Consider the following 22,187-nt stretch of genomic DNA (forward strand, 5'->3'; position numbering starts at 1 on the left):
CATTCGGAGCTGAGAGGCGGATCGGGGCGGAGAGATTCCCAGCGCCAAGGGAGTCTCACACTCACACGCTAACACACACTCACACACACTCACACTCTAACACACACTCACTCTAACACACACTCACTCTAACACACTAACATACACTCAGATTCACATACACACACTCACACACACTAACACACACTCACACACACTCTAACACACACTCACACACACTCACACTAACTAACACACTCACTAACACACACTCACACTCTAACACACACACACTCACACTCACACACACTCACACACACTCTAACATACACTCACACTCACAAACACACTAAGATACACTCACACTCTAACACACACTCACACTCACAAACACACACTAACATACACTCACACACACAAACACATTTTTTTTTAAATCCCTCCAGCCTCCTTACCTGTGGGAGAGCTGAGGGGATTCCCTGGGGTCCAGTGGTGTTGCTGGCCCTGCTGTCACCCGGCTGGCCGGTCCTGCAGGTGGCGCCAGGGGGAACACTCTCCCCTGGGTGCTTCCTCTTCAGCTCCCTCGCGCGCCGCGTACTGATGCCGGAGCCGGAAGATGACGTCATCTTCCGGCTCCGGTATCAGTGCGGTGCACGAGGGAGCTGAAGAGGAAGCACCCAGGAGACAGTGCTCCCTCGCGCCGCCCGCAGGACCGGCCAGCCGGGTGACAGCAGGGCCTGCCTCGGGGGGCCGGAGGTGGCCGGCTCCTGGGCCCCCCAGGAGAAGAGGCTGGCCCAGTGACATACATACCTGGGTCGCAGGGCGGCCGGGCCCCCTGGTGGTCCGGGCCCGGTCGCAGCCACGACCCCTGCGACCCCGGTATGTACGCCACTGACAGTACCCAACACCATTATTTTTTCAAGCCTCCAGTTGTTTCTCGTTTGTGTGCCACAATGTGTCTTTACACCTCCAAGGATCCAATTAAACCTCCAAACACTGCCTTAACAGTTCATGAAACACATTCATAGTTTAAGTATAAACCAATTCATTATCTGGACCAGTATGTATCAATAGACCCTGTTTGTTTTTTAACCTTACATTTTAGACGTGTGATGTTTTATCACTTCCTGTTCTCTTTATTATTGTTATTATTATTATTATTATATTTATAGAGCGCCGTCAAATTCCGCAGCGCTTTACAATGGGTGGACGAACAGACATGTAGTTGTAACCAGACAAGTTGGACACACAGGAACAGAGGGGTTGAGGGCCCTGCTCAATGAGCTTACATGCTAGAGGGAGTGGGGTAAAATTACACAAAAAGGTAAGGATAGTATTAGACTAGTGACAGTTGCAGAAGAGGAATCAGTTGAGAGCTATTAACAGTTTAATTGATACGCTTTTATGATGAAGTGGGTTTTTAACGATTTTTTGAAGGAGTGGAGACTGGATGAGTATTTAACGGAGGAGGGAAGCGAGTTCCACAGGAATGGTGCAGCCCTCGAGAAATCTTGAAGGCGAGCATCAGAGGTGGGAGTACGGACAGAAGATCGACGTAAGTCTTCAGCAGATCGTAAGGGCCTAGACGGGACATACTTGTGTATAAGGGAGGATAGATAGGTGGGAGCAGCATTATGTAGAGATTTGAAAGCACGAACCAGAATTTTAAATTGAGCTCTATATTTTATAGGAAGCCAATGTAGGGACTGACAGAAGGGTGAGGCATGGGAGGTGCGGGCGGACAGGAAGATGAGCCTCGCTGCCGCATTCATTATGGACTGTAACGGCGCAAGTTGGGAGCACGTAAGACCACTGAGAAGCGGATTACAGTAGTCAAGGCGAGAAAGGACAGTGGAATGGACCAACACCTTAGTCGCATCTGGCGTTAAGTAGGGGCGGATGCGCGCAATGTTTTTGAGATGGAAATGACAGGATTTAGCGATAGAGTGAACATGAGGCTTGAAGGAGAGGTCGGAGTCAAAGAGAACACCTAGGCAGCGAGCCTGCGTGGTGGAGCTGATGGTAGCACCGTTGACTTGGAGGGAGACAGACACAGGAGTAACAACACTTGAGGGAGGAAAGACCAGAATTTCAGTTTTGGTAAAGTTTAGTTTAAGGAAGTGGGCAGCCATCCACTCAGAAACAGCAGAGAGGTAGTTAGAGACACTAGTCAAGAGGGACGGGGAGAGATCAGGAGAGGACAGGTAGATTTGCGTGTCATCTGCATAGAAATTATATTGGAAGCCAAAGGACCTAATGAGTTTACCAAGGGAGGCAGTATAGATGGAGAACAGTAGGGGACCAAGGACTGAACCTTGGGGGACACCAACAGAGAAGAGTTGGGGAGAAGAAGCAGAGCCAGAGAAAGAAACACTGAAAGAGCGCTGGGAGAGGTAGGAGGAGCACCAGGAGAGAGCAATATCTTGTAGACCGATATTGCGGAGGATGAGAAGAAGCTGTTGATGATCAACAGTGTCAAAAGCCGCAGACAGGTCAAGGAGAATTAGGATAGAGTAGTGACCACAGTGCCGTTTCCACAGTGTTTGCATTTTCTGTGTGCATTTACTGTCTACAGCTTGTTAAAGGAACATTATAGTTACCTAAACAACTTTAGCTTAATGAAGCAGTTTTAGTGTATAGATCATGCCTCTCAGGTTTCACTGCTCAATTCACTGCCATTTAGAAATGAAATCACTTTGGTTTATGCAGCCCTTGAAACACCCTCCCCTGGCTCTGATTGACACAGCCTGCACAAAAGAAAACTGGTTTCACTTAAATCAGATGTAATTTATCTTAAACAATTTTATCTCCTACTCTTTAATTTGAACTTTAATCACATACAAGAGGCTCTTGCAGGGCCTAGCAAGCGATTAAGCTTAGCAGGGGATAAGAAAATCTGTTAAACAGAACTTTCAATAAAGGAAGGATAAACATTAGATGACTCTTTACAGGAAGGAAGGTTGTGCAAGTCACATGCAGGGAGGTATGACTGGGGTTTATAAACAAATTGATTTAACTCCTAAATGGCAACAAATTGAGCAGTGAGACTACAGGGGCATGATCTTCATTAAGCTAAAGTTGTTTTGGTGACTATGGTGTCCTAATAGAGATACCAGCTTATTATTATTCGTTATACGGTGGGTGGGGAGGTTGACTTTTATCTACTCAGTTATATGCTGCACATCTAACTGGGATTAATAATCTAGTTGGAACTTTTATTTTACATCACCTTTATGCTTATTCCTAGGATCCATATTATTGGGTTGGACACTTTTCGGTGATGATTATTATATGGCTTTAATTGCTTGAACTTTTTATGCTGTTGATTTTTATTTGCGAGTGTTTCAGCTTTTATGTATTAATGTAGCTATAATAAATGTATCTATTATAAAATGTATCTATATGGATTTATGACACTTGACACTTTCTTGTGCTACTCCACCTAATTATTCTTATCTGATTCTAAAAGAACAGGACCGCTGCAACCAGATTACTTAATTTAGACAAAGTGGTCTGGGTGCCTATAGTGGTCCTTTAACTTTAATTCTGTGCGCAAATGTGTGACTGACATCTAGTCATCTAGTGACATGTAGTGTCACTTGGTAATGTCTCAGAAGAAGATGGCGCCAAGAAACAAATTATATAGGGGCAGGCTGCTGTTCTGTACACTTGCTAGCATGTATTCTAGTGCACTGACTAGATTTGTTTGAGTTTGTACTCAAATAGATCTTAAAGGAACACTATAGTCACCTAAATTACTTTAGCTAAATAAAGCAGTTTTTGTGTATAGATCATTCCCCTGCAATTTTACTGCTCAATTCACTGTCATTTTGGAGTTAAATCACTTTGTTTCTGTTTATGCAGCCCTAGCCACACCTCCCCTGGCTATGATTGAAAGAGCCTGCATGAAAAAGAAATGGTTTCACTTTCAAACAGATGTAATTTACCTTAAATAATTGTATCTCAATCTCTAAATTGAACTTTAATCACATACAGAAGGCTCTTGCAGGGTCTAGCAAGCTATTAACATAGCAGGGGATAAGAAAAACTTAATTAAACAGAACTTGCAATAAAGAAAGCCTAAATAGGGCTCTCTTTACAGGAAGTGTTTATGGAAGGCTGTGCAAGTCACATGCAGGGAGGTGTGACTAGGGTTCATAAACAAAGGGATTTAACTCCTAAATGGCAGAGGATTGAGCAGTGAGGCTGCAGGGGCATGTTCTATACACCAAAACTGCTTCATTAAGCTAAAGTTGTTCAGGTGACTATAGTGTCAATCTTGAGTGCTAATAGACCATGACTTAGTATTACATATTGTTTCTAGGTATTGACACAACAGCTCTATTGCTGTAAGGAAATAGATTTTATACAGAATTTGTGGCACAATAAAATCATTTGCTGTAAAAAACGTTCCTTGCAGGTTACTGTAATATGGAATTCACAGAATCAAATCCATACAGCATGCTTTTCATGATGGTTTCAAATCATAATCTTTCTGTCTCTCTTCCCACATAGAGGTGGCTGGCCTTGGCAGGTAGCTCTGCGGCTAAAATCTTCTCACAATGATGGAAGACTATTATGTGGGGCTACTCTAATCAGCAGCTGCTGGGTTCTCACTGCTGCTCACTGCTTTAAGAGGTATGTGAATACAGTGTCGCTGCCAAACTACACCTTTTTCAGAGTTTATCACACAAAAAGGCATATTGATTTATATTGCTCACCCTGCATTGTCTTTTTTTCAGAAGTGCTAATACTGTGCATGTCTGTCTCGATCATCTTACCAAAAGGTATCCAACAAGGAGGACAACCCTTTTCTAAACATATGAATTAGATGACAGAACTTAAAAAGACACAGGCTTTTTTCTCAGTTACAAAAATGACATTAAAAAAAACATTGCTGATTCTTTTGTAATAAACAGGAAGCAAATGCAGTAGAGACACCTCTCCCAAACCAGGAAGATGCAATGTATGTAGTCACATTTCTGCTCACAAGATGTAATGAGTACAGCTGCAGAAAAAAAAAAAAGTTACCTGCATGATACTATCGTAAATCCCTATGACATTTAAATAACTGGAGGTTTTTCTAATATCACTGCAATGACCAGTCAAGTGTAAGCTCACCTGTCACGTCAATGCAAACCTCTTGTGAGTGCTACAGGTGAGTCCTATACTAACAGTTCACCTTGCTTCTTAGAGCCAGAAGGTAATATCTCAAATGAGACATAGAGGGGTATTCTTAACCCTTAACCCCTTAAGGAAGGCAGGTGTTCTATGCTGTCCTTTTTAGGGCAGTCCTAAATGCAGGCAGGCGGCATAGAACGTCCCCGCCGTCCTTTGAACTTACCGGGTCTCCGCCGTTCCCCCGACCCTGTGGTCTGCCTGGAAGCTTAGACAGGCCCCCTCTGCCCGATCCGGCCCCCCCTGGCCTCGTGATCGCAGGGTCCTTGCGATCACATGGCCGGAATACCCGGCTTATGCACTGCTTGCAGGTGGACTGTCTGAGCTCTCAGGCTGTCCCCCTAATGCCTGCAAAAAAAGTTTTTAACATTAACAAAAGTTAATAAAAAGTTTAATAATGTAAATAAAAGTACTTGGATCATATATATATATATATATATATATATGTATATATATATATATATATATATATATATATATGATCTCAGTGCTTTTATATGCACAAACACATACATAAACCATTAATAAAAGTGTATTTTAATATTAATATATATAGTTATATATATATTAATATTAAAATACACATAGAATGCTGTTAATTATATATAATTATAACTATATATATATATATATATATATATAAAAATAATCAATAAATAAATTGAATTTAAAAAAAATAAATTAATAAAATTAAATAAATCATTTAAAAAAATTATATACCAGTTTTACTTTGTTCTATCTGTATTTTGATATTAATATACAATTTTTAAAAAATTATATATATATCTATATATATATCTATATATATATATATATATATATATCTATGTATACATATACATATAAATTTAAATTCTACAAATGTATTTATATAATATTTTTACATTTCAAGTCATTTTTTTTTATTACAATTTGAGGGACCTGCCCGACAACCCAGGCTGAAAGCCCAGATAATTTGGCTCGCAAGCACTATATATGTAACCCTGTAACTTTCTAGGACACCATAAAACCTGTACATGGGGGTACTGTTTTACTCGAGAGACTTCACTGAACACCAATATTAGCGTTTAAAAACAGTAAAACATATCACAATGATGATATCGTCGGTAAAAATGCATTTATTTGCACTTTTTACATACAAATGGTATTTCCACTGACAACATAATTGTGACACTTTTTTCTATTTTGAAACACTAATATTTGTGTTCAGCGAAGTCTCCCGAGTATAACAGTACCCCCACATGTACAGGTTTTATGGTGCTTTCAAAAGTTACTGATTCAAATATGAGGCTTGAGTTTCCTTTTTTTCACATTGAAATTTGCCTGATTTGTTATGTTGCTTTTGAGACCGTATGATAGCCCAGGAATGAGAATTACCCCTAGGATGGCAAAAGTAGACAACCCAGGGTATTGCAAATGGGGTATGTCCAGTCTTTTTTCGTAGCCACTTGGTCACAAACACTGGCCAAAATTAGCATTCAATTTAGTTTTTGCATTTTTCACACACAAACAAATATGAATGCTAACTTTGGCTACCATTTGGTCTCAAAGGCAACATAACCAGTCTGGCAAATTTCAATGTGTATAAACTTAAAAATGTAATGTGCTATATTTAACCCTGTAACTTTCCAAAACACCATAAAACCTGTACATTGGGGGTACTGTTTTATCTGCGAGACATCGCTGAATACAAATAAGTATACTTTATTGCAGTAACAGCTAACAATATCATTTTTTTTTATACTTTATTCATATTAAATTTATGCTTAATATACAAATTTGATGTGGCATGAAAGCACTGTTTCTCCTGAACAAAATTATATATTATAAGTGTGGATACACTGTGACGAGACCAATCTCGCCACTGTGCATTGGAGGAGCATGGTTGCCCGCCTGCTGCCTTTAGACTATGGCCCCATGTTGAAACGCTTGATTTTCCCCTGCAAAGACACGAAAGCCGGGTCATTCAGTACTGGCCCTATTTGATACCCCAGATAGCTATGCCATGGAGCCCATTCGTATAACGAAAGACTATGTGAAAGACTTTGGCTCCATGGCAATTGAACTGTACGTATGTGATCTGAGCGCCATTCAGTAATAATGTGCGCTCAGATCTAAGCTATCTGGGGATATGTTGAATGTACCTGTTTTATGCAATAGCTGCACAGTTATATATTTTTATGTATTTTATTGTCTTTTTCTACCATGTGTTCAATGGAGTTTTGTCTCTGTCCTTGGAGATAATTGGATTACTTACCAATTATCTCCAGGATAGAAGACTATGTGGCACTGGCTTTGGGCAGAAAAGCCTTGCTTCATTTGGTCACAAAGGACTTCGATCTATCTTTTGAACCAATTGACCAATTTGGATGACTTTGACATTTGTTTGTGTTTGGAGTATGCTGATTCTGAAAATATATGTGAATGTGATGTATACTTTTAAAGTTATGAATAATGTGGAAAAAATGTATTTCTCTGCCTGTAATAATTACATTAACCCATTGTGTAAGGTAATTGTATCACAGGCAGAGGGGAGGATTTTGTGTGGGAGTGTCTGAGTGTATTGTACGTTTATTGGTTGTTTTACAAAACCCTGTGGGTTGTACTAATGTGTAAGAATGTGTATATAAGAACAATAAACCCACAGCTCTGTCTGATTCTGCTTGACCCTCAACACGGAGCTTTGTTTTGTTCTTGGGGGATTTACTGTATGCTGTTATAGACTGATTGCTAGGAGTGTAAACATTTTGTATGGTTTTTCCTATTCGGCTGTTTACAGCGTTCGTATGGTTCCGGTTCAGCTGTTTACGGCATTCATATGGTTTCCTGTTCGGGTGATTGGTGTCTTCAGTAGCTGCCTGCATATCTGGAAGGGGATATCTCCTGAACGGCTGTTAACCCCTTTTATGCCTGGGGGTGCCGTTACATACACATAATATGAAAGAGGTGAATTACGCCTGAACAGACATATAGTGCAAATTAAAGGTTTTGTTTACGTTTTGTTTTAATCACAACTTGTAGAATTGACTCAGTCCTTAAGGGGTTAATAAGGATAACATGGCTATGTGATAGAAACATAAAAAGTTAAACCCTGTGCTCAAACACCCACTACTCCTGGGCAGCAATGACTACAGTACACATCTGAATGAATTAAAAGTGCATAAGGACTTGGTATAGTGTGCAAGCAATTTTTTTCTTTTTGTTTTTTTTGTTCTATGTATTGGGGCTAATGTTTACTATAGTCACTGCTGGAGTAGTGGCAGATTGAGCACAGGGCTTAATTTTGTATGTTTGTTAAGGTTACTGAATAAGCTGATATCATCCATACAATGACTACCATCAGTTAAAGCGGCACTGTCATGGCCAAATCCATTTTTTTTAAACTCCCCTCCCGACTCCACTACATCTAATTGTCCCCCTAGTCACCCCTAAATGTCCTAAGCCCCCCCCCCCCATATCATCTATTTCTTAATCTTTATTTTGTGCCCGGACCTAGGTCCTGTGCACCGCAATCTTTGTGTGGGTAGATGAAATCCCTGTGGGACACGTCATCTGCCCACACTAGATAGCGCTGTGAAATTCCTGCGCATGCCCAGTTAAACACTTTTTGTCCATTCATTGGTCAAAAAGACAATGGAATGAATAGACATTTCAGACGAACAAACAAACACCGAATATCGGTGTTCGTTTGTTCAATTTATTATTAGGAGGGAGCTACCGGCACACAGCTCTCTCCTTGTAAAATGTAAAAATAGAAGCGGCAGGGAGCAATGGTCCCCGCCACTTCCTAAGTCCCCCCCATTTCCTCCCTCACTTTATGGGGGTCAGTATAACCCCCATATTAGCATAAGGGATATTGAAATCTCCCGAATGCCCCTATTTGCTGTGCTGCGAGTAGGGGCATGTCTACTAAACAGTGAGCAGCCTGTGGCTTTCAATGGCGGGGAATAAATTAACTAGTCCCGCCCACCCCACACCCGTGGCCTGCGTGCGGGGGCTGTGCAAATAAACCGGGGACATAGGGTCCCCACCAATAAGCCGCCGGTGGGGACCCTAAAAGACAATAGGTCCCTCCCCCCGGCACCCACCCATGACTGGCAGGTGGGGGCCCTACATGAAAATTGTCCTTCCAAAGAACTTTCCCACGCTGTATAAAATGACTCAGAGCAATATGATTGGTTGGATTCCAAGCCAACCAATTAGAGTGCTGTGACAGGAATGTAGAGAGCAACCAATCAGAGCACTATGAGTCAAATTGCAGGGCGTGGGAAGGCTTTATAAACCTTTACCCGCCCTGCGGAGATCAGTCTGCGCCCTGCCCTCGCTGGGTGAAGATGGATTTTTTTTTCGGCTGATTTTTTTTTGCGCTCGGGTTTTTTATTTTATTTTCAAAGTTCGATGGGTATTATGGATTTTTGTTTGCCCTTTTTTGGGGCTGAAAAAAAAAAGGTTTTAGAAAAAAAGAAGACATCAAATGGTAAGTATTTTTATTTATTTATTTACAGGCATTTAGTTTTATTGTCTCCCCATTCACTATTTTTAGGGTGAGGGGGGTAGGTAGGACTTTAAATTTTTTTGGGGTGGGGGGTGACTAGGGGCTTGGGGACCCCCAGTCACCCCCACCTGTTTCCCATGGAAGGGGGGCCAGCAGGGAGGACAATAGGTCCCCCCCATTGTCATTTAGGGCCCCCACCCGCCGCTCATGGGTGGGCACCGGGGTAGAGGACAATAAGTGTGTGTGTCCCCATTTTCATGTCCCCTCCCCGCTAGTTAATAGATGCCCAACCATGGGGCTATTTATTGTGGGAGGGGGGTTATTTAATTTTGTTTTACAAAAGTGAGCAGCCACTTGCTGCTCAATGTTTAGTAGACATGCCCCTACTCGCGGCATAGTGCTTAGGGGCATATTAATCACTGATACTAAGTAATCTTTACTTAGTATTAGTGAAGTTGGCTGAAAGACCAATTTAGGTCTTTCAGCCTTTTGGTAGATATTTCCCTAATACCGTGGGAACGGATCGGATCGGAATTTCATTAATTCAAATGAAATTTCGAACCAACCTAAAAATACCAAATGCCATCTTAACATGAATGAACAAACTGTTCTCATTCTGTTAGGATGAAATTCTGTAGTTTCGCCGGCGTTCTTTGTAAATGACAGGACATTCCGGAATAGTGAAAGGAGGCATCGCGAGATCACGGAGGAAAGGTGAGAATTGAGGGAAAATTTCTCTGACCACAGGAAATGAAGCACACTTTGCTCCTACGCTTGTCATAGCTAGTCAGGCATAGGAAAAATGTATTTATGTTTTAAAGAAAACTAGATCAGATAGGAAGAAACGGAGAACAGATCCTGTGAGAGGGAGAGAAGAAGAAGCGATTAAAGAAAGGTAAGTTTGGCATGAGTTTGGCATGACTGTGCCGCTTTAATGCATAATCCTATTCATGATTTTGTGATGTGGCTGTTAATTTCATTTGCCGATGCCACTGTCCACATGTTCCTTCCTCCGAGGGCCGGAGGGAGAAATAGAGGAAGGTGCACAGTGTATACAGTGCATACACCACGAGTCTTGGATAGCAAAGGGGAAGTATAATTCCTTCTTTTGACATAAATGCCACTAATGGACACAGGAACAGGAACACTCTGTACATCAAAACAAATTGCAGTAAGTGTATGGTTAACAACACAACTGTTCAAAATCACTTCATGTGATCACTGATGTATTGGAATATTATTTAGAATTCGGGGAAGATGTATTGGTGTATTCTCTGTTTAAATCAGTAACTAGCTAACTAGATGTAAAGATTCTTGCCTGTTTTTCTTTGAATGTCTGTTTATAAAAAAAAATATTGTTTTGTATGTTTTGAATGACATTCTAATATATGTGTGAGCATAAAAATGCATATATCTTCATGTTAACCAAATCATTGGAATAAGTACCTGCATAGTCTTGTGATTGCAATAGGAAATAGAGGAAATGCTTTCTGGTAAGACATACTTGGCTAACATTTTGCATGGTAGATGTGAACCAGATGTGTGTGTTTTTTAATTTTTTTAACAGAAATTAAGTCAATGTAATTTTTCCTTCATAGCTTGCCAAGGAACAAACCTTATTAACCTGTTACTTTTTCACTCATATGATATCAATAAGGTTACTTACCATCTAGAACGTGGACGCATTGTGCGTATTTGAAGAGTTTCCAAAATAACATTGTTTGAATTAAAGGATCAAAACTACATCTGTTAGAAAGTGCGTCCACTTCAGTTTCCTATGAGAGTAGTAGTCTGCAATCATATCCAAAGCTCTTAATTGTTCAAGGTTACAAGTGTATATGCTTTGTAAATAACATTGAGAGGAAGCAATCAAGTCATTGAAACTCAAAATAACTTGCTGGAACATGTGGTTCAAGGGCAAAATCCTTAAAATAAGCCACATTGTGTTTATACAAAGCAAGCACACATGTAATTTCATGTAAGTTCAGAATGTTTATGTATACATCCTAAAGCATTCTAAAAGTCTATGAAGACAATACAACGCAATGGTTAGAAACAAAATCGGTTAAAAACTGATCGAAGAGTCAGAGAGAACCTTGTGGCTAACCACAATTGTAATCTGATCAGTACAAAATGGTTTAATTGCTTCAAGCAAAGAGTAAATCAAATCCACTCTGCAATAAATCATCAGTGTTAAAGTTAGGTGGCATAAACCAGGAATAAGAGGAGAAGTGTGGGTTTCTATTGCCTGCCATTTGCAGCATATATCAAGAAGTGGTTTGGAATGTTTGCTTAACTAATTGTTGTATATATTGGGTCAGTGTTCATATAGTATTCCCAGAGGTGAAATACGTTAAAATACAAGGCTCTTTGGACTGCAGCGTGGTAATTTAATCTATTGTGAAAAGAAAATTTAATTCCAGACAGACTAGTTTCTTGGAGGGGATATGCGTATTGCAGACACCAAAAAGGTCAAAATCGATGGAGGAAGTTGTTTTAAGGCAGACTTCCAGACCTCCAGACAAGAGTTTTTAACCATTATACAACACCAAAGCCAATGAACAAGGTATTTCAGGTCTGGAACATTACAACTGTCAGATGGTTTAAATCTATGGGTCAAGCATGGAAGATATAATCCAGGAACAAGTCAAGAATCATCTTTTCTAAGAGGACAAGATAAAATGAGAGATATACATTTAGAGAACTGCTAGTAAAGGTTTGTGTGATAAAATATTAAACCAAGGGAAGGCCAATGTCTAAGGGTCCAAAGTAACTGTATCATGAAAGATTTAGGAATGTACAAGTCAAACAATTATATTTTAGAGTAAGTGGTTTTGCAAAGGGTTTATTTTAGGTTTTTGACTGTCCTGAACAATAGACATGTGCACTTCGTTTCGATCCGAATATGAATTCAGACAAATTTTGGGCAATTCGGACATTCCGGTACTTCCGAGGTCCCGAAGTTCCGAAATTACCGAATTTCCGAAGTGCTGAAGTGCGAAGTTCCGAAGCTGCCGAAATGCCGAAGTTCCGAAGCACAGTATTGCCTAAGTACTAATATACTTACCCAGTGGAAGAAGAAGAATGTTACACTGTATACAAGTTTAAATAAAAAGTATACAAACATAGCCAGGATTCAGCTGTAAGCATTTGCAACACTTACAACAATCAAGTAACATACATTTATATAAAATGTAAGTTACTTGGCCAGTCAATGTAATGACAGGAATTAATAAGTAGATAACTTCCTAATTCCCACAGTATTAGGGAGCTATCTACCAAAAGGCTGGCTAATCCACCAGAGTGTTATGAGTCAAATTACACAGCGTGTGAAAATTCCAAAGAACTTTCCCACGCTGTGTAAAATGACTAAGAGCACTCTGATTGGTAGATTTCAAGCTAGCCAATCAGAGTGCTGTGACAGGTAAATGTAGAGACTTACCTGCCAGTCTCTTCATTTACCTGTCAGAGCACTCTGATTGGATGGCTTAAACCCACCAATCAGAGTGCTATGACCCTAATTGAAGGACGGGGGAAGGCTTTATAAGCCTTCCCCCGCCTGGCAGAGCTCAGTCTGCATGGAGCCCTCCATGGGTGAAGATGGATTTATTTATTTATTTTTTTATTTATTTTTTAAGTGCGTCAGTTATTATGGCTTTTTATTTGGCCTTTTATGGGGCTGAAAAAAGAAGATTTTAGAAGAAAGAAAACATCTAATGGTAAGTTTAATTTTTTTACAGGTACTTAGCTAATGGTCCCCCCTCATTATTTTTAGGGTGAGGGGGGTAGGTAGGGTTAATTATTTTGGGGAGGTGGGTAACTAGGGGTTTGGGGACCCCTAGTCACCTGGGGGAGGGAAGGTTAATTTTTTTTATTTAGGGCCCCCACCTGCCGCTCAGGGATGAGGGCCAGGGGGGAGGACATTAGATTCCCCCCCCTCATTCTAATTTAGGGCCCCCACCCACCGCTCAGGGGGAGGACATTAGGTCCCCCCCCCTAATTAGTATTTAGGGCCCCCACCCACCGCTCAGCGGTGGGGGCCAGGAGGGAGGACATTAGGTCCCCCCTCATTCTAATTTAGGGCCCCCACCCACCACTCAGGGAAGGGGGCCAGGGGGGAGGACATTAGGTCCCACCCCCTAATTAGTATTTAGGGCCCCCACCCACGGCTCGGGGTGGGGTCCAGGGGGGAGGACATTAGGTCCCCCCCTCATTCTAATTTAGGGCCCCCACCCACCGCTCTGGGTGGAGGACATTAGGTTCCCCCTAATTAGTATTTAGGGCCCCCACCCACCGCTCAGGGATGGGGGCCAGGGGGGAGGATTGGCCCTCCTTTAGTTTAAAAGCCCCCACTCATGCATCGTGGGTGGGGGCTCGGGAGGGGGGACCCTTTTTTTAAATTTTTTAACAGTGAGCAACCACAGGCTGCTCGCTGTTTACTAGACATCCCCCTACTCGTGCTATAGCGAGTAGGGGCATAATTTACTAATACTAAGTAATCTTTACTTAGTATTAGTAAATTTGGCGGAAAGACCAATTTAGGTCTTTCAGCCTTTTGGTAGATAACTCCCTAATACCGTAGGAATTAGGGAGTTATCTACCAAGCGGCTGCAAGAAAAGTTTTCCCATGCACATGCCTACTGAACAAACATGAATATATAACAATATGAAAGGGTAGAGAAGTAAAGAGCATATACACTGTATTCTTTAAAGGACCACTATAGCGTTCAGAATACAAAATATATTCCTAAAGCTATAGTGTATAGTGTCTATTCTTCTGATTTTGATTTAGCTTGAGGTTTCCTATAATTCAAACTTTAAAAAAAATGGGAAAAAAGGTTTTACTTATCCTTTTTCCAGCCCTGCTGTATTACTTTTTTTTTTTGCATTAGATACCTTCTGTCCTATGGATTGTTCCAGTCCAGGTTCAACAGTGTAGGAACATTGTGGAGATCTATCAAAGTGTTCTGTTCTAAACATGGTCTAAAGTACAAAAGTAGAGCAATCAACCTGGGAACCAGGGGAACCAGCAGGCACATTCCATTAGTTAATTATCACCTTTACATTTTTGCACAACTTTTTAAAACAAAACACTTTGCTAAATATCTTGTGTTCAATTTAGCTTTAAATCTAAATAAAAAAATGATGTCAATACTAATTGGGAATAAGGTTAGGATGTGTCGAAATCTTGTTAGTGTAAATTACTACAAAATGATGCAATTACCAACTTCAAAGTTTAGGATTCCTTAATGTTGGCAAAAAAAAAAAAAAAAGTATATATAAAAAGGTTTCAAAAGTAGTAATTATACTGGGAAGAATTAGATAACCTTTGAGTGGGAAAATTAGATAAATTTTGAAGATCTTAATGTCTTCAGGTTTGTACAGCAATCAGGGCACCCTGTGCGAAAAGTTTTCATGGCACCCCCCCCACCAAGTTGCCTGTATACAGTCACACACACAGGCACAGGAAGACAGTCACACAAACAGTTACAAATAGACAGTCAGACACGCTCAGTTACAGGCAGACATTCAGATACGCTCAGTTACAGGCAGACAGTCACGCACACACACAGTTACAGCCATAGTCACACATACAGGCACAGGCACACACAACAGCACAGCTACAGCGACACACACAATTGGAGTCACACACTGGCAGACAGTCACACACACACAGGCAGACTGTCACACACACACACAGGCAGACTGTCACACACAGGCAGAAAGTCACACACACACACACACACACCCACACAGGCAGGCAGGCTGTCACACACACACAGGCAGGCAGACAGTCTCTCTCACACACACACACACACACACACACACACACACACACACACACACACACACACACACAGGCAGTCACACACACTCAGGCAGACAGTCACACACACAGACAGGCACACACAAACACATTGGCAGGCAGTCACACATAGGGAGTCAGACAGACAGTCACACACACACACACACACACACACAGGCAGTCAGACAGACAGTCACACAGGCAGGCAGTCAGAGTCACACACACACAGACATACCTCTTTCCAGTATGGCTGGAAGGGGGAGTGGATGCAGTTGGTTGTTGGGGAAGTAGTGACTCCTTCCTTTTTCCCTCTTCCTGTGCAGTAGTTACCAGGGGCTTTGGGTAGGTATTAGCCCCGCCTCTGCCTTGCAATAAGTCCCGCCCCACCGCTCCATAAGCCCCGACCCCACTGCCTCTAATTAATTTTTTTTTAATAGACCCAGGTGGAGAATAATTAATCCTCCACCCGGGCACCTGTTTTAGCTCCCCTGCACTCCTGTCACCCGGCCATGTGCTAGCTGTGTTGGCCACATGGCGCCCCCTGATCCATGGCGCCCTGTGCGGCCGCATAGCTTGCACACCCCTAAGGCTGGCCCTGACAGCAATGGATCCAGGGCAAGATATAATAATACAATGGGCAGTGGGCATACCTGTCTTATCTCTTCACTCCATTGTAATTGGCTCTTAGATCAGACCATTTGCCAACCATACAGATTTTTTAAATATATTATATAATATCTAAAATGATTTTAAAATGTAATGTATGGCCAAGTTGGTGTCACTTGTAATTAATGTACTATGTGTTTTGGTTAGAAGATAGATGTGATATGGTAATGGCTGTCTTGATACTAAGCACTGGGTTTTAATGTTTGAAAAACCCAAGCAATTGATGAAAATGAATAAGGGAATGCAAGAATTGATACTCAAAGGACTTAGGTTACAAATTAAGTGACACTATAGTCACAGAAAGAACTTTAGCTCAATGAAGCACCGTTAATATCACTGCTCAATTCTCTGCCATTTACAAGTTAAATCACTTTGATGATGAAGCCCTAGTTACACTTCCCAGCATGGGACTTACATATCCTTCATAAACATTTCCTATAAACAGAGATCCGCACTGCTCCCGGTCTGGGGGGACTGCCTAATAGCCCAGACAGTCCCCCCTAAGCAAATTAGGCCCTGTGGTCCATGTGATTGCTCTGAAAGAGCGGTCACATGACCGCAATAGGTGTCCATAGTACTACCTGCAGGAGTTAGTAAATAAAAAAAAATATATATATATAAATATATATGTGTATATATATATATATATATATATATATATATGTATATATATATATAATTATTTTTAAATATAAATAAGTAAATAAAAAAATAAGATTTTTTTTAAATGATATATATATATATATATATATATATATGTAATTTCATTCTAAGTGTATTTTGATATGAATATATACATATTCATATCAAAATACGAATATTTTTTTTTTACTGATGGGAATTGAAAGGAGTATACATATTCATATCAAAATACACTTAGAATAAAATTATATATATACATAATTACATAAATAGCTTCATAAATATACACGTAGACTTCCAATATAAAAATTGGTATATATATATATATATATATTTAAATTCTATTTGCATATTGATAATATTTTGACATACTTAGGTAATTTTATTGATTACAATTTGAGGGACCTGCCTGATAACCCAGGCAGAAAGTCTGGAAAATGTAATATGGAAGCACTATATTTAACCCTGTAATGTTCCAAGACACCCTAAAACCTGTACATGGGGCGTACTGTTTTACTTCGCTGAATACAAATATTAGTGTTTCTGAACAGTAAAACGTATCACAACGATGATATTGTCAGTGAAAGTGACTTTTACTTTCATTTTTCACACACAAACGGCACTTTCACTGATGATATAATTGTTGTGATACGTTTTACTGTTTTGAAACACTAATATTTGTGTTTAGCAAAGTGTTCAGCATTAGAGAACGTATAGTAGCCCAGAAATGAGAATTAACCCCATGATGGCATGCCATTTTCAAAAGAAGACAACCCAAGGTATTGCAAATGGGGTATGTTCAGTCTTTTTAGTAGCCACTTAGTCACAAACACTAGCCAAAGTTAGGGTTCATATTTGTTTTTTGCATTTTTAACACAGAAACAAATATAAATGTTAGCTTTTGCCAGTGATTGTGACAAAGTGGCTACTAAGAAGGACGGGACATACTCCATATTGAATACCCTAGGTTTTCTACTTTTGCAAATGGTATGCCATTATGGGGGTAATTCTTATTCCTGGGCTACGATACAGTCTCAAAGGCAATATAATCAGCCTGGCAAATTTAAATGTGTATAAACTAAAAAATGAAACATGCTATATTTAACCCTGTAACTTTCCAAACCACCATATAACCTGTACATGGGGGGTACCATTGTACTTGTGAGATTTTGCTGAATACAAATATGTGCGTTTTATTGCAGTAAAAGCTAACAGTATTATGACATTCACAGTTAAAATGCCACACAGAACTAAAACATGTTTTAAAAATCAAATTTTTTTAGATTTTTTTTTTTTAGATTTTATTCATAATGAATTATGTTTCATATATGAATAGTTCATGTGAAATGAAAGCCCTGTTTCTCCTGAACAAAATTATATATAAGAGTGGGTGCACTTAATATGAAAAAGGTGAATTATGGTTGAACAGCTGTATAGCAGAAATTCCAGGTTTTGTTCACATTTTGTTTTGATCACAACGTGTACAACTGTCTCAGTCCTTAAGGGGTTAAACTCCCTAATGGGCAGTGACATGACTACCTTTTAAATTTAATTCAGCTGTAATATAAATGTTATCTTCCCATAAGAAAGAAACAGAACACAACACAAAATATAGCATTATTCCATTGGGTGTTTAAAAAACAAAAATGAACATGCAAATGGCAATGATATTGCAACACATTACAAAAGCTGTATTAATTTTCCGATGTATTCAAAGTTAGCTATTCTAATAGTTTGTGATTGCAGGAGATATTTTAATGTAACTTCATTTAATATATTTTTTTTTTACTGATGGGAATTGAAAGGAGTATACAGCCAAAGAAAACTGGCTTCAACAAAACACACTTTATTCCAAACGTAATCAGAAATTGGTGATGTGTCCTTGAGCATTCCAGTTCTATTTTGCTATTATAAAAACAAATAAAAGGCAGTGTAAATTTAATAACATGTAATGCTTGTACAAGCAGAAACGAAGAACCCAAAGCATCATCAAAGGCATGTTCACTTTCTCATGAAACTTGCTTATATAATTGGATGTACGGCCAACAGCTACCTTTGATTTTTTTCAATTACAGTATCGATGTTTTGTTTTAATCTCTTTATTCTCCTGTTTTTTGCATGTTGCCATTTGTTCACTTGTAAGTAGAAATTAATAGAATTTTAATTGCATGTAGGGTATCCGGAAAGGCTGTAAAAAAAAAGGTGTCACTATTGTGACAAATATTGTTTATGTGTATAAGTTCTGCATTATAAAAGGAGATGTATAGGTTTGATTGTTTCCCCCCCCCCAATTATACAATTATTTTCCGCTAGTTTGCTGTCAGGGTGCCTTATGTGGTGACCAGGGATGTCCCCCATGGTACTCACCTCTTACAGGAGGAGAAGAATCCTCTACAGGATCCCTCTTCGTTCTCCAGTGGTTTTCACAATGGCCACTATTGCCCCTTCCCCTTTTATGATGGGGACGTTAATGACGTTAATGACGTCACGGCCCGCCGAAATGTTCGGATTCTGCCGTTTTGGGGGCGTGGCTACCATCCTAACGATGGTTTTTTATTTGGCCTGTTTTGGGGCTGAAAAAAGAAGATTTTAGAAGAAAGAAAACATCTAATGGTAAGTTGTTTTTTTCTATTTTTTTTTACAGGTTCTTGGTTAAAGGGCCCCCCTCATTATTATTAGGATGTGGGGGGTAGGTGGGGGGATAATTTTTTTTTTGGGGGTGGAGGGGGTGACTAGGGTCCCCCCCATTTGTATTTAGGGCCCCCACCCGCCGCTCAGGGGTGGGGGCCAGAGGGGAGGACATTAGATCCCCCCCTTATTAGTATTTAGGGCCCCCACCCACTGCTCAGGGGTAGGGGGTGGGGGGGACAGTAGGTCACCCCCTTATTGTTTTTTTAGGGCCCCCACCCACCGCTCAGGGGTGGGGGCCGGGGGGGACAGTAGGTTCCTCCCCTTATTTTTTTTTTAGGGTCCCCACCCGCCGCACAGGGGTGGGGGCCGTAGAGGGGGAGGACAGTAGTTCCCCCCTCATTATCTTTATGGCCCCCACCCGCCACCCAGGGGTGGGGGCCAGAGGGGGAGGACAGTAGGTTCCCCCCTCATTATCTTTTTGGCTCCCTCCCGCCGCCCGGGTAGGGGGCTGGGGGGGAGGATATTAGGCCCCCCCCCATTATCATTATGGCCCCCACCCGCCGCCAGGGGTGGGGGCCAGAGAGGGGGAGGACAGTAGGTCCACCCTCATTATCTTTATGGCCCCCACCCGCCGCCCATGGGTGGGGGCCGGGGGGGAGGACAGTAGGTTCCCCCCCCCATTATCATTATGGCCCCATCCCGCCGCCCAGGGGTGGGGGCCGGAGAGGGGGAGGGCCAATAATAACTCTCACAGTAGCAAAAAAATTGAAACTACCTCACAGCAGCAAAAGTAAATGAATAAAATGGCAATCTATTTTGCACCGGCATAAAAAAGAGAAAGTACCGTGTAGCAGCAAAAGCATTTTTCTCCCTCCTATTAATATAGAAAGTCTTCTATTTCAAGTTAGTGTATCCCTATGAATTCCTTAGCAAATTAATTCCATCATCCTAAGCCAGTACATGGAATGCTACAGAAGGAGTTCAATTTCCCTGAGATAAGGAAACTCACAGGAGATCTAAAATGTATGCAGCCGTGTGCCTGGTATGATGGCCATAATTCTGTGCTCTTCATCTATGATTAAAGGGACACTATAGTCACCAGAACAACTACAGCTTATTGAATTTGTTCTGGTGTGTAGAATCATTACCTTCAGGCTTTTTGCTGTAAACACTGTCTTTTCAGAGAAAATGCAGTGTTTATATTACAGCCTAGTGATAACTTCACTGGCCACTCCTCAGATAGCTGTTAGAGATCCTTCCTGGGTCATGGCTGCCTAAAATGCATCCAAACATTCAGTGGCTCCACCCTCTGCATGCAGACACTGAACTTTCCTCAAAGAGATTTATTGATTCAATTAATCTCTATGAGGAGATGCTGATTGGCCAGGGCTGTGTTTGAATCATGCTGGCTCTGCCCCTAATCTGCCTCTTTGTCAGTCTCAGCCAATCCTATGGAGAAGTATTGTGATTGGATGAGGCTACCACTTCTGATGATGTCATCAGACAGTTTTTTTTTTTTGAGGCAAACACCATGCAGATCTACAGCTTCTGGCTTAAATACAGTAAGATTTTGCTATATTTATGGAGGCACAGGGAGCCCAGGGAAGCTAGATGGTGGTTTTAACACTATAGAGTCAGGAATACATGTTTGTGTTCCTGACCCTATAATGATCCTTTAAGGGTTCTTGGAGTTGCAGCATTCTCTTAATTACTCCTGTCCCACTGATGGTATGTAAGAACCGGTGAGGGGATTCCTGTTAACATTCACACCGCTGCCAGTGATGTCAGAAAATAGAGTGATTTTTATGAGCATTACTCACATTTACAGTGTGGTTGCGGTTTGCAAATCTTTTCATATGGAAATGCCTGTACTGCAGTCTGTATGGAGTCCAGTCTTCTTAGTCTGCAGCCTCTTCCCTCCTGAGCGCAGGGAGAAAATTATGTTAGGTTACTTTCTCCCAATTCTGCTACTGAGGAGGGAAGACAGCATCCCTGCAATCGATCCAGCACACCTATAATATAAAGATCGTCCCAAGAATAAATACAGCACCCATAGGATATTCACAGCATCCCTAGACTATATATCATAACACTAGAAAATATCCAGCAACTCTAGTCATAGGAATTCACTTATTGTGACAAACTGCCATTTGCCACTGGGCATTGGAGAGGACTTATTGCTAGCCTCCTGCCCTGCGACTATGGCCCTGGAAGGTATTGCCCTTTGAGACTTGCATTTGGGCCTAATGGATCTTGGTATACTGTATACATTTTAATCCAGTCGAACGCGGTGACCTGTACCTTCCCCTACCCTTCGACACTGCGGCTGGAGGCTAAGTCCCGTTCGAAGATTCGAACACCCTTTCGAACGGGACTTTGTCATTTTGGTGTAAGATAGACCTCCATTATACTATTTAACACGGCTGGAACGCAACCCCGGTTCCACTTCGACACTTCGACAAAAGTCAAAGTGAGTTTAAAGATTCGAACGCCGCCTTCGGATGGGACTTTGTTACTTTTCAGGGCAGAAATAGACCGACCGCACAGCCTGAATCTGTGGAACTGTTTTGGGCAGGAAAATCTTCTTGTGGTCGGTCATAAAGGACTTCCAGCTGGACTTAACCCCTGGATGGAATTGGCTGAATTTTGGATATGTGTGTAAGTAAAGTATGCTGATTAATAATATGTGGGTTTTATGAAGATTGAATGTATAGTTTTAAAGTTATAAAAATGTATGTTTAAATTGTACGTTATAATTGGGTTACCTCTCAGGCTAAGGGGAGGGAATCT

At 41.0% G+C, this 22,187-nt stretch overlaps 1 protein-coding gene across 2 annotated transcripts in view; it reads left to right on the plus strand.

The window, feature by feature from the left end:
• PRSS12 (serine protease 12) overlaps positions 1–22,187 on the plus strand; it is a 223,810-nt gene that overhangs the window by 177,657 nt on the left and 23,966 nt on the right. For both annotated transcript variants that reach the window (XM_063458263.1, XM_063458262.1), the window contains exon 11: positions 4,495–4,617. In XM_063458263.1, the coding sequence (XP_063314333.1) occupies positions 4,495–4,617 (123 nt within the window). The remainder of the gene's footprint in view (positions 1–4,494; positions 4,618–22,187) is intronic.

The sequence above is a fragment of the Pelobates fuscus genome, chromosome 6, assembly GCF_036172605.1.
Source record: "Pelobates fuscus isolate aPelFus1 chromosome 6, aPelFus1.pri, whole genome shotgun sequence".
In the NCBI taxonomy this organism is placed as follows: domain Eukaryota; kingdom Metazoa; phylum Chordata; class Amphibia; order Anura; family Pelobatidae; genus Pelobates; species Pelobates fuscus.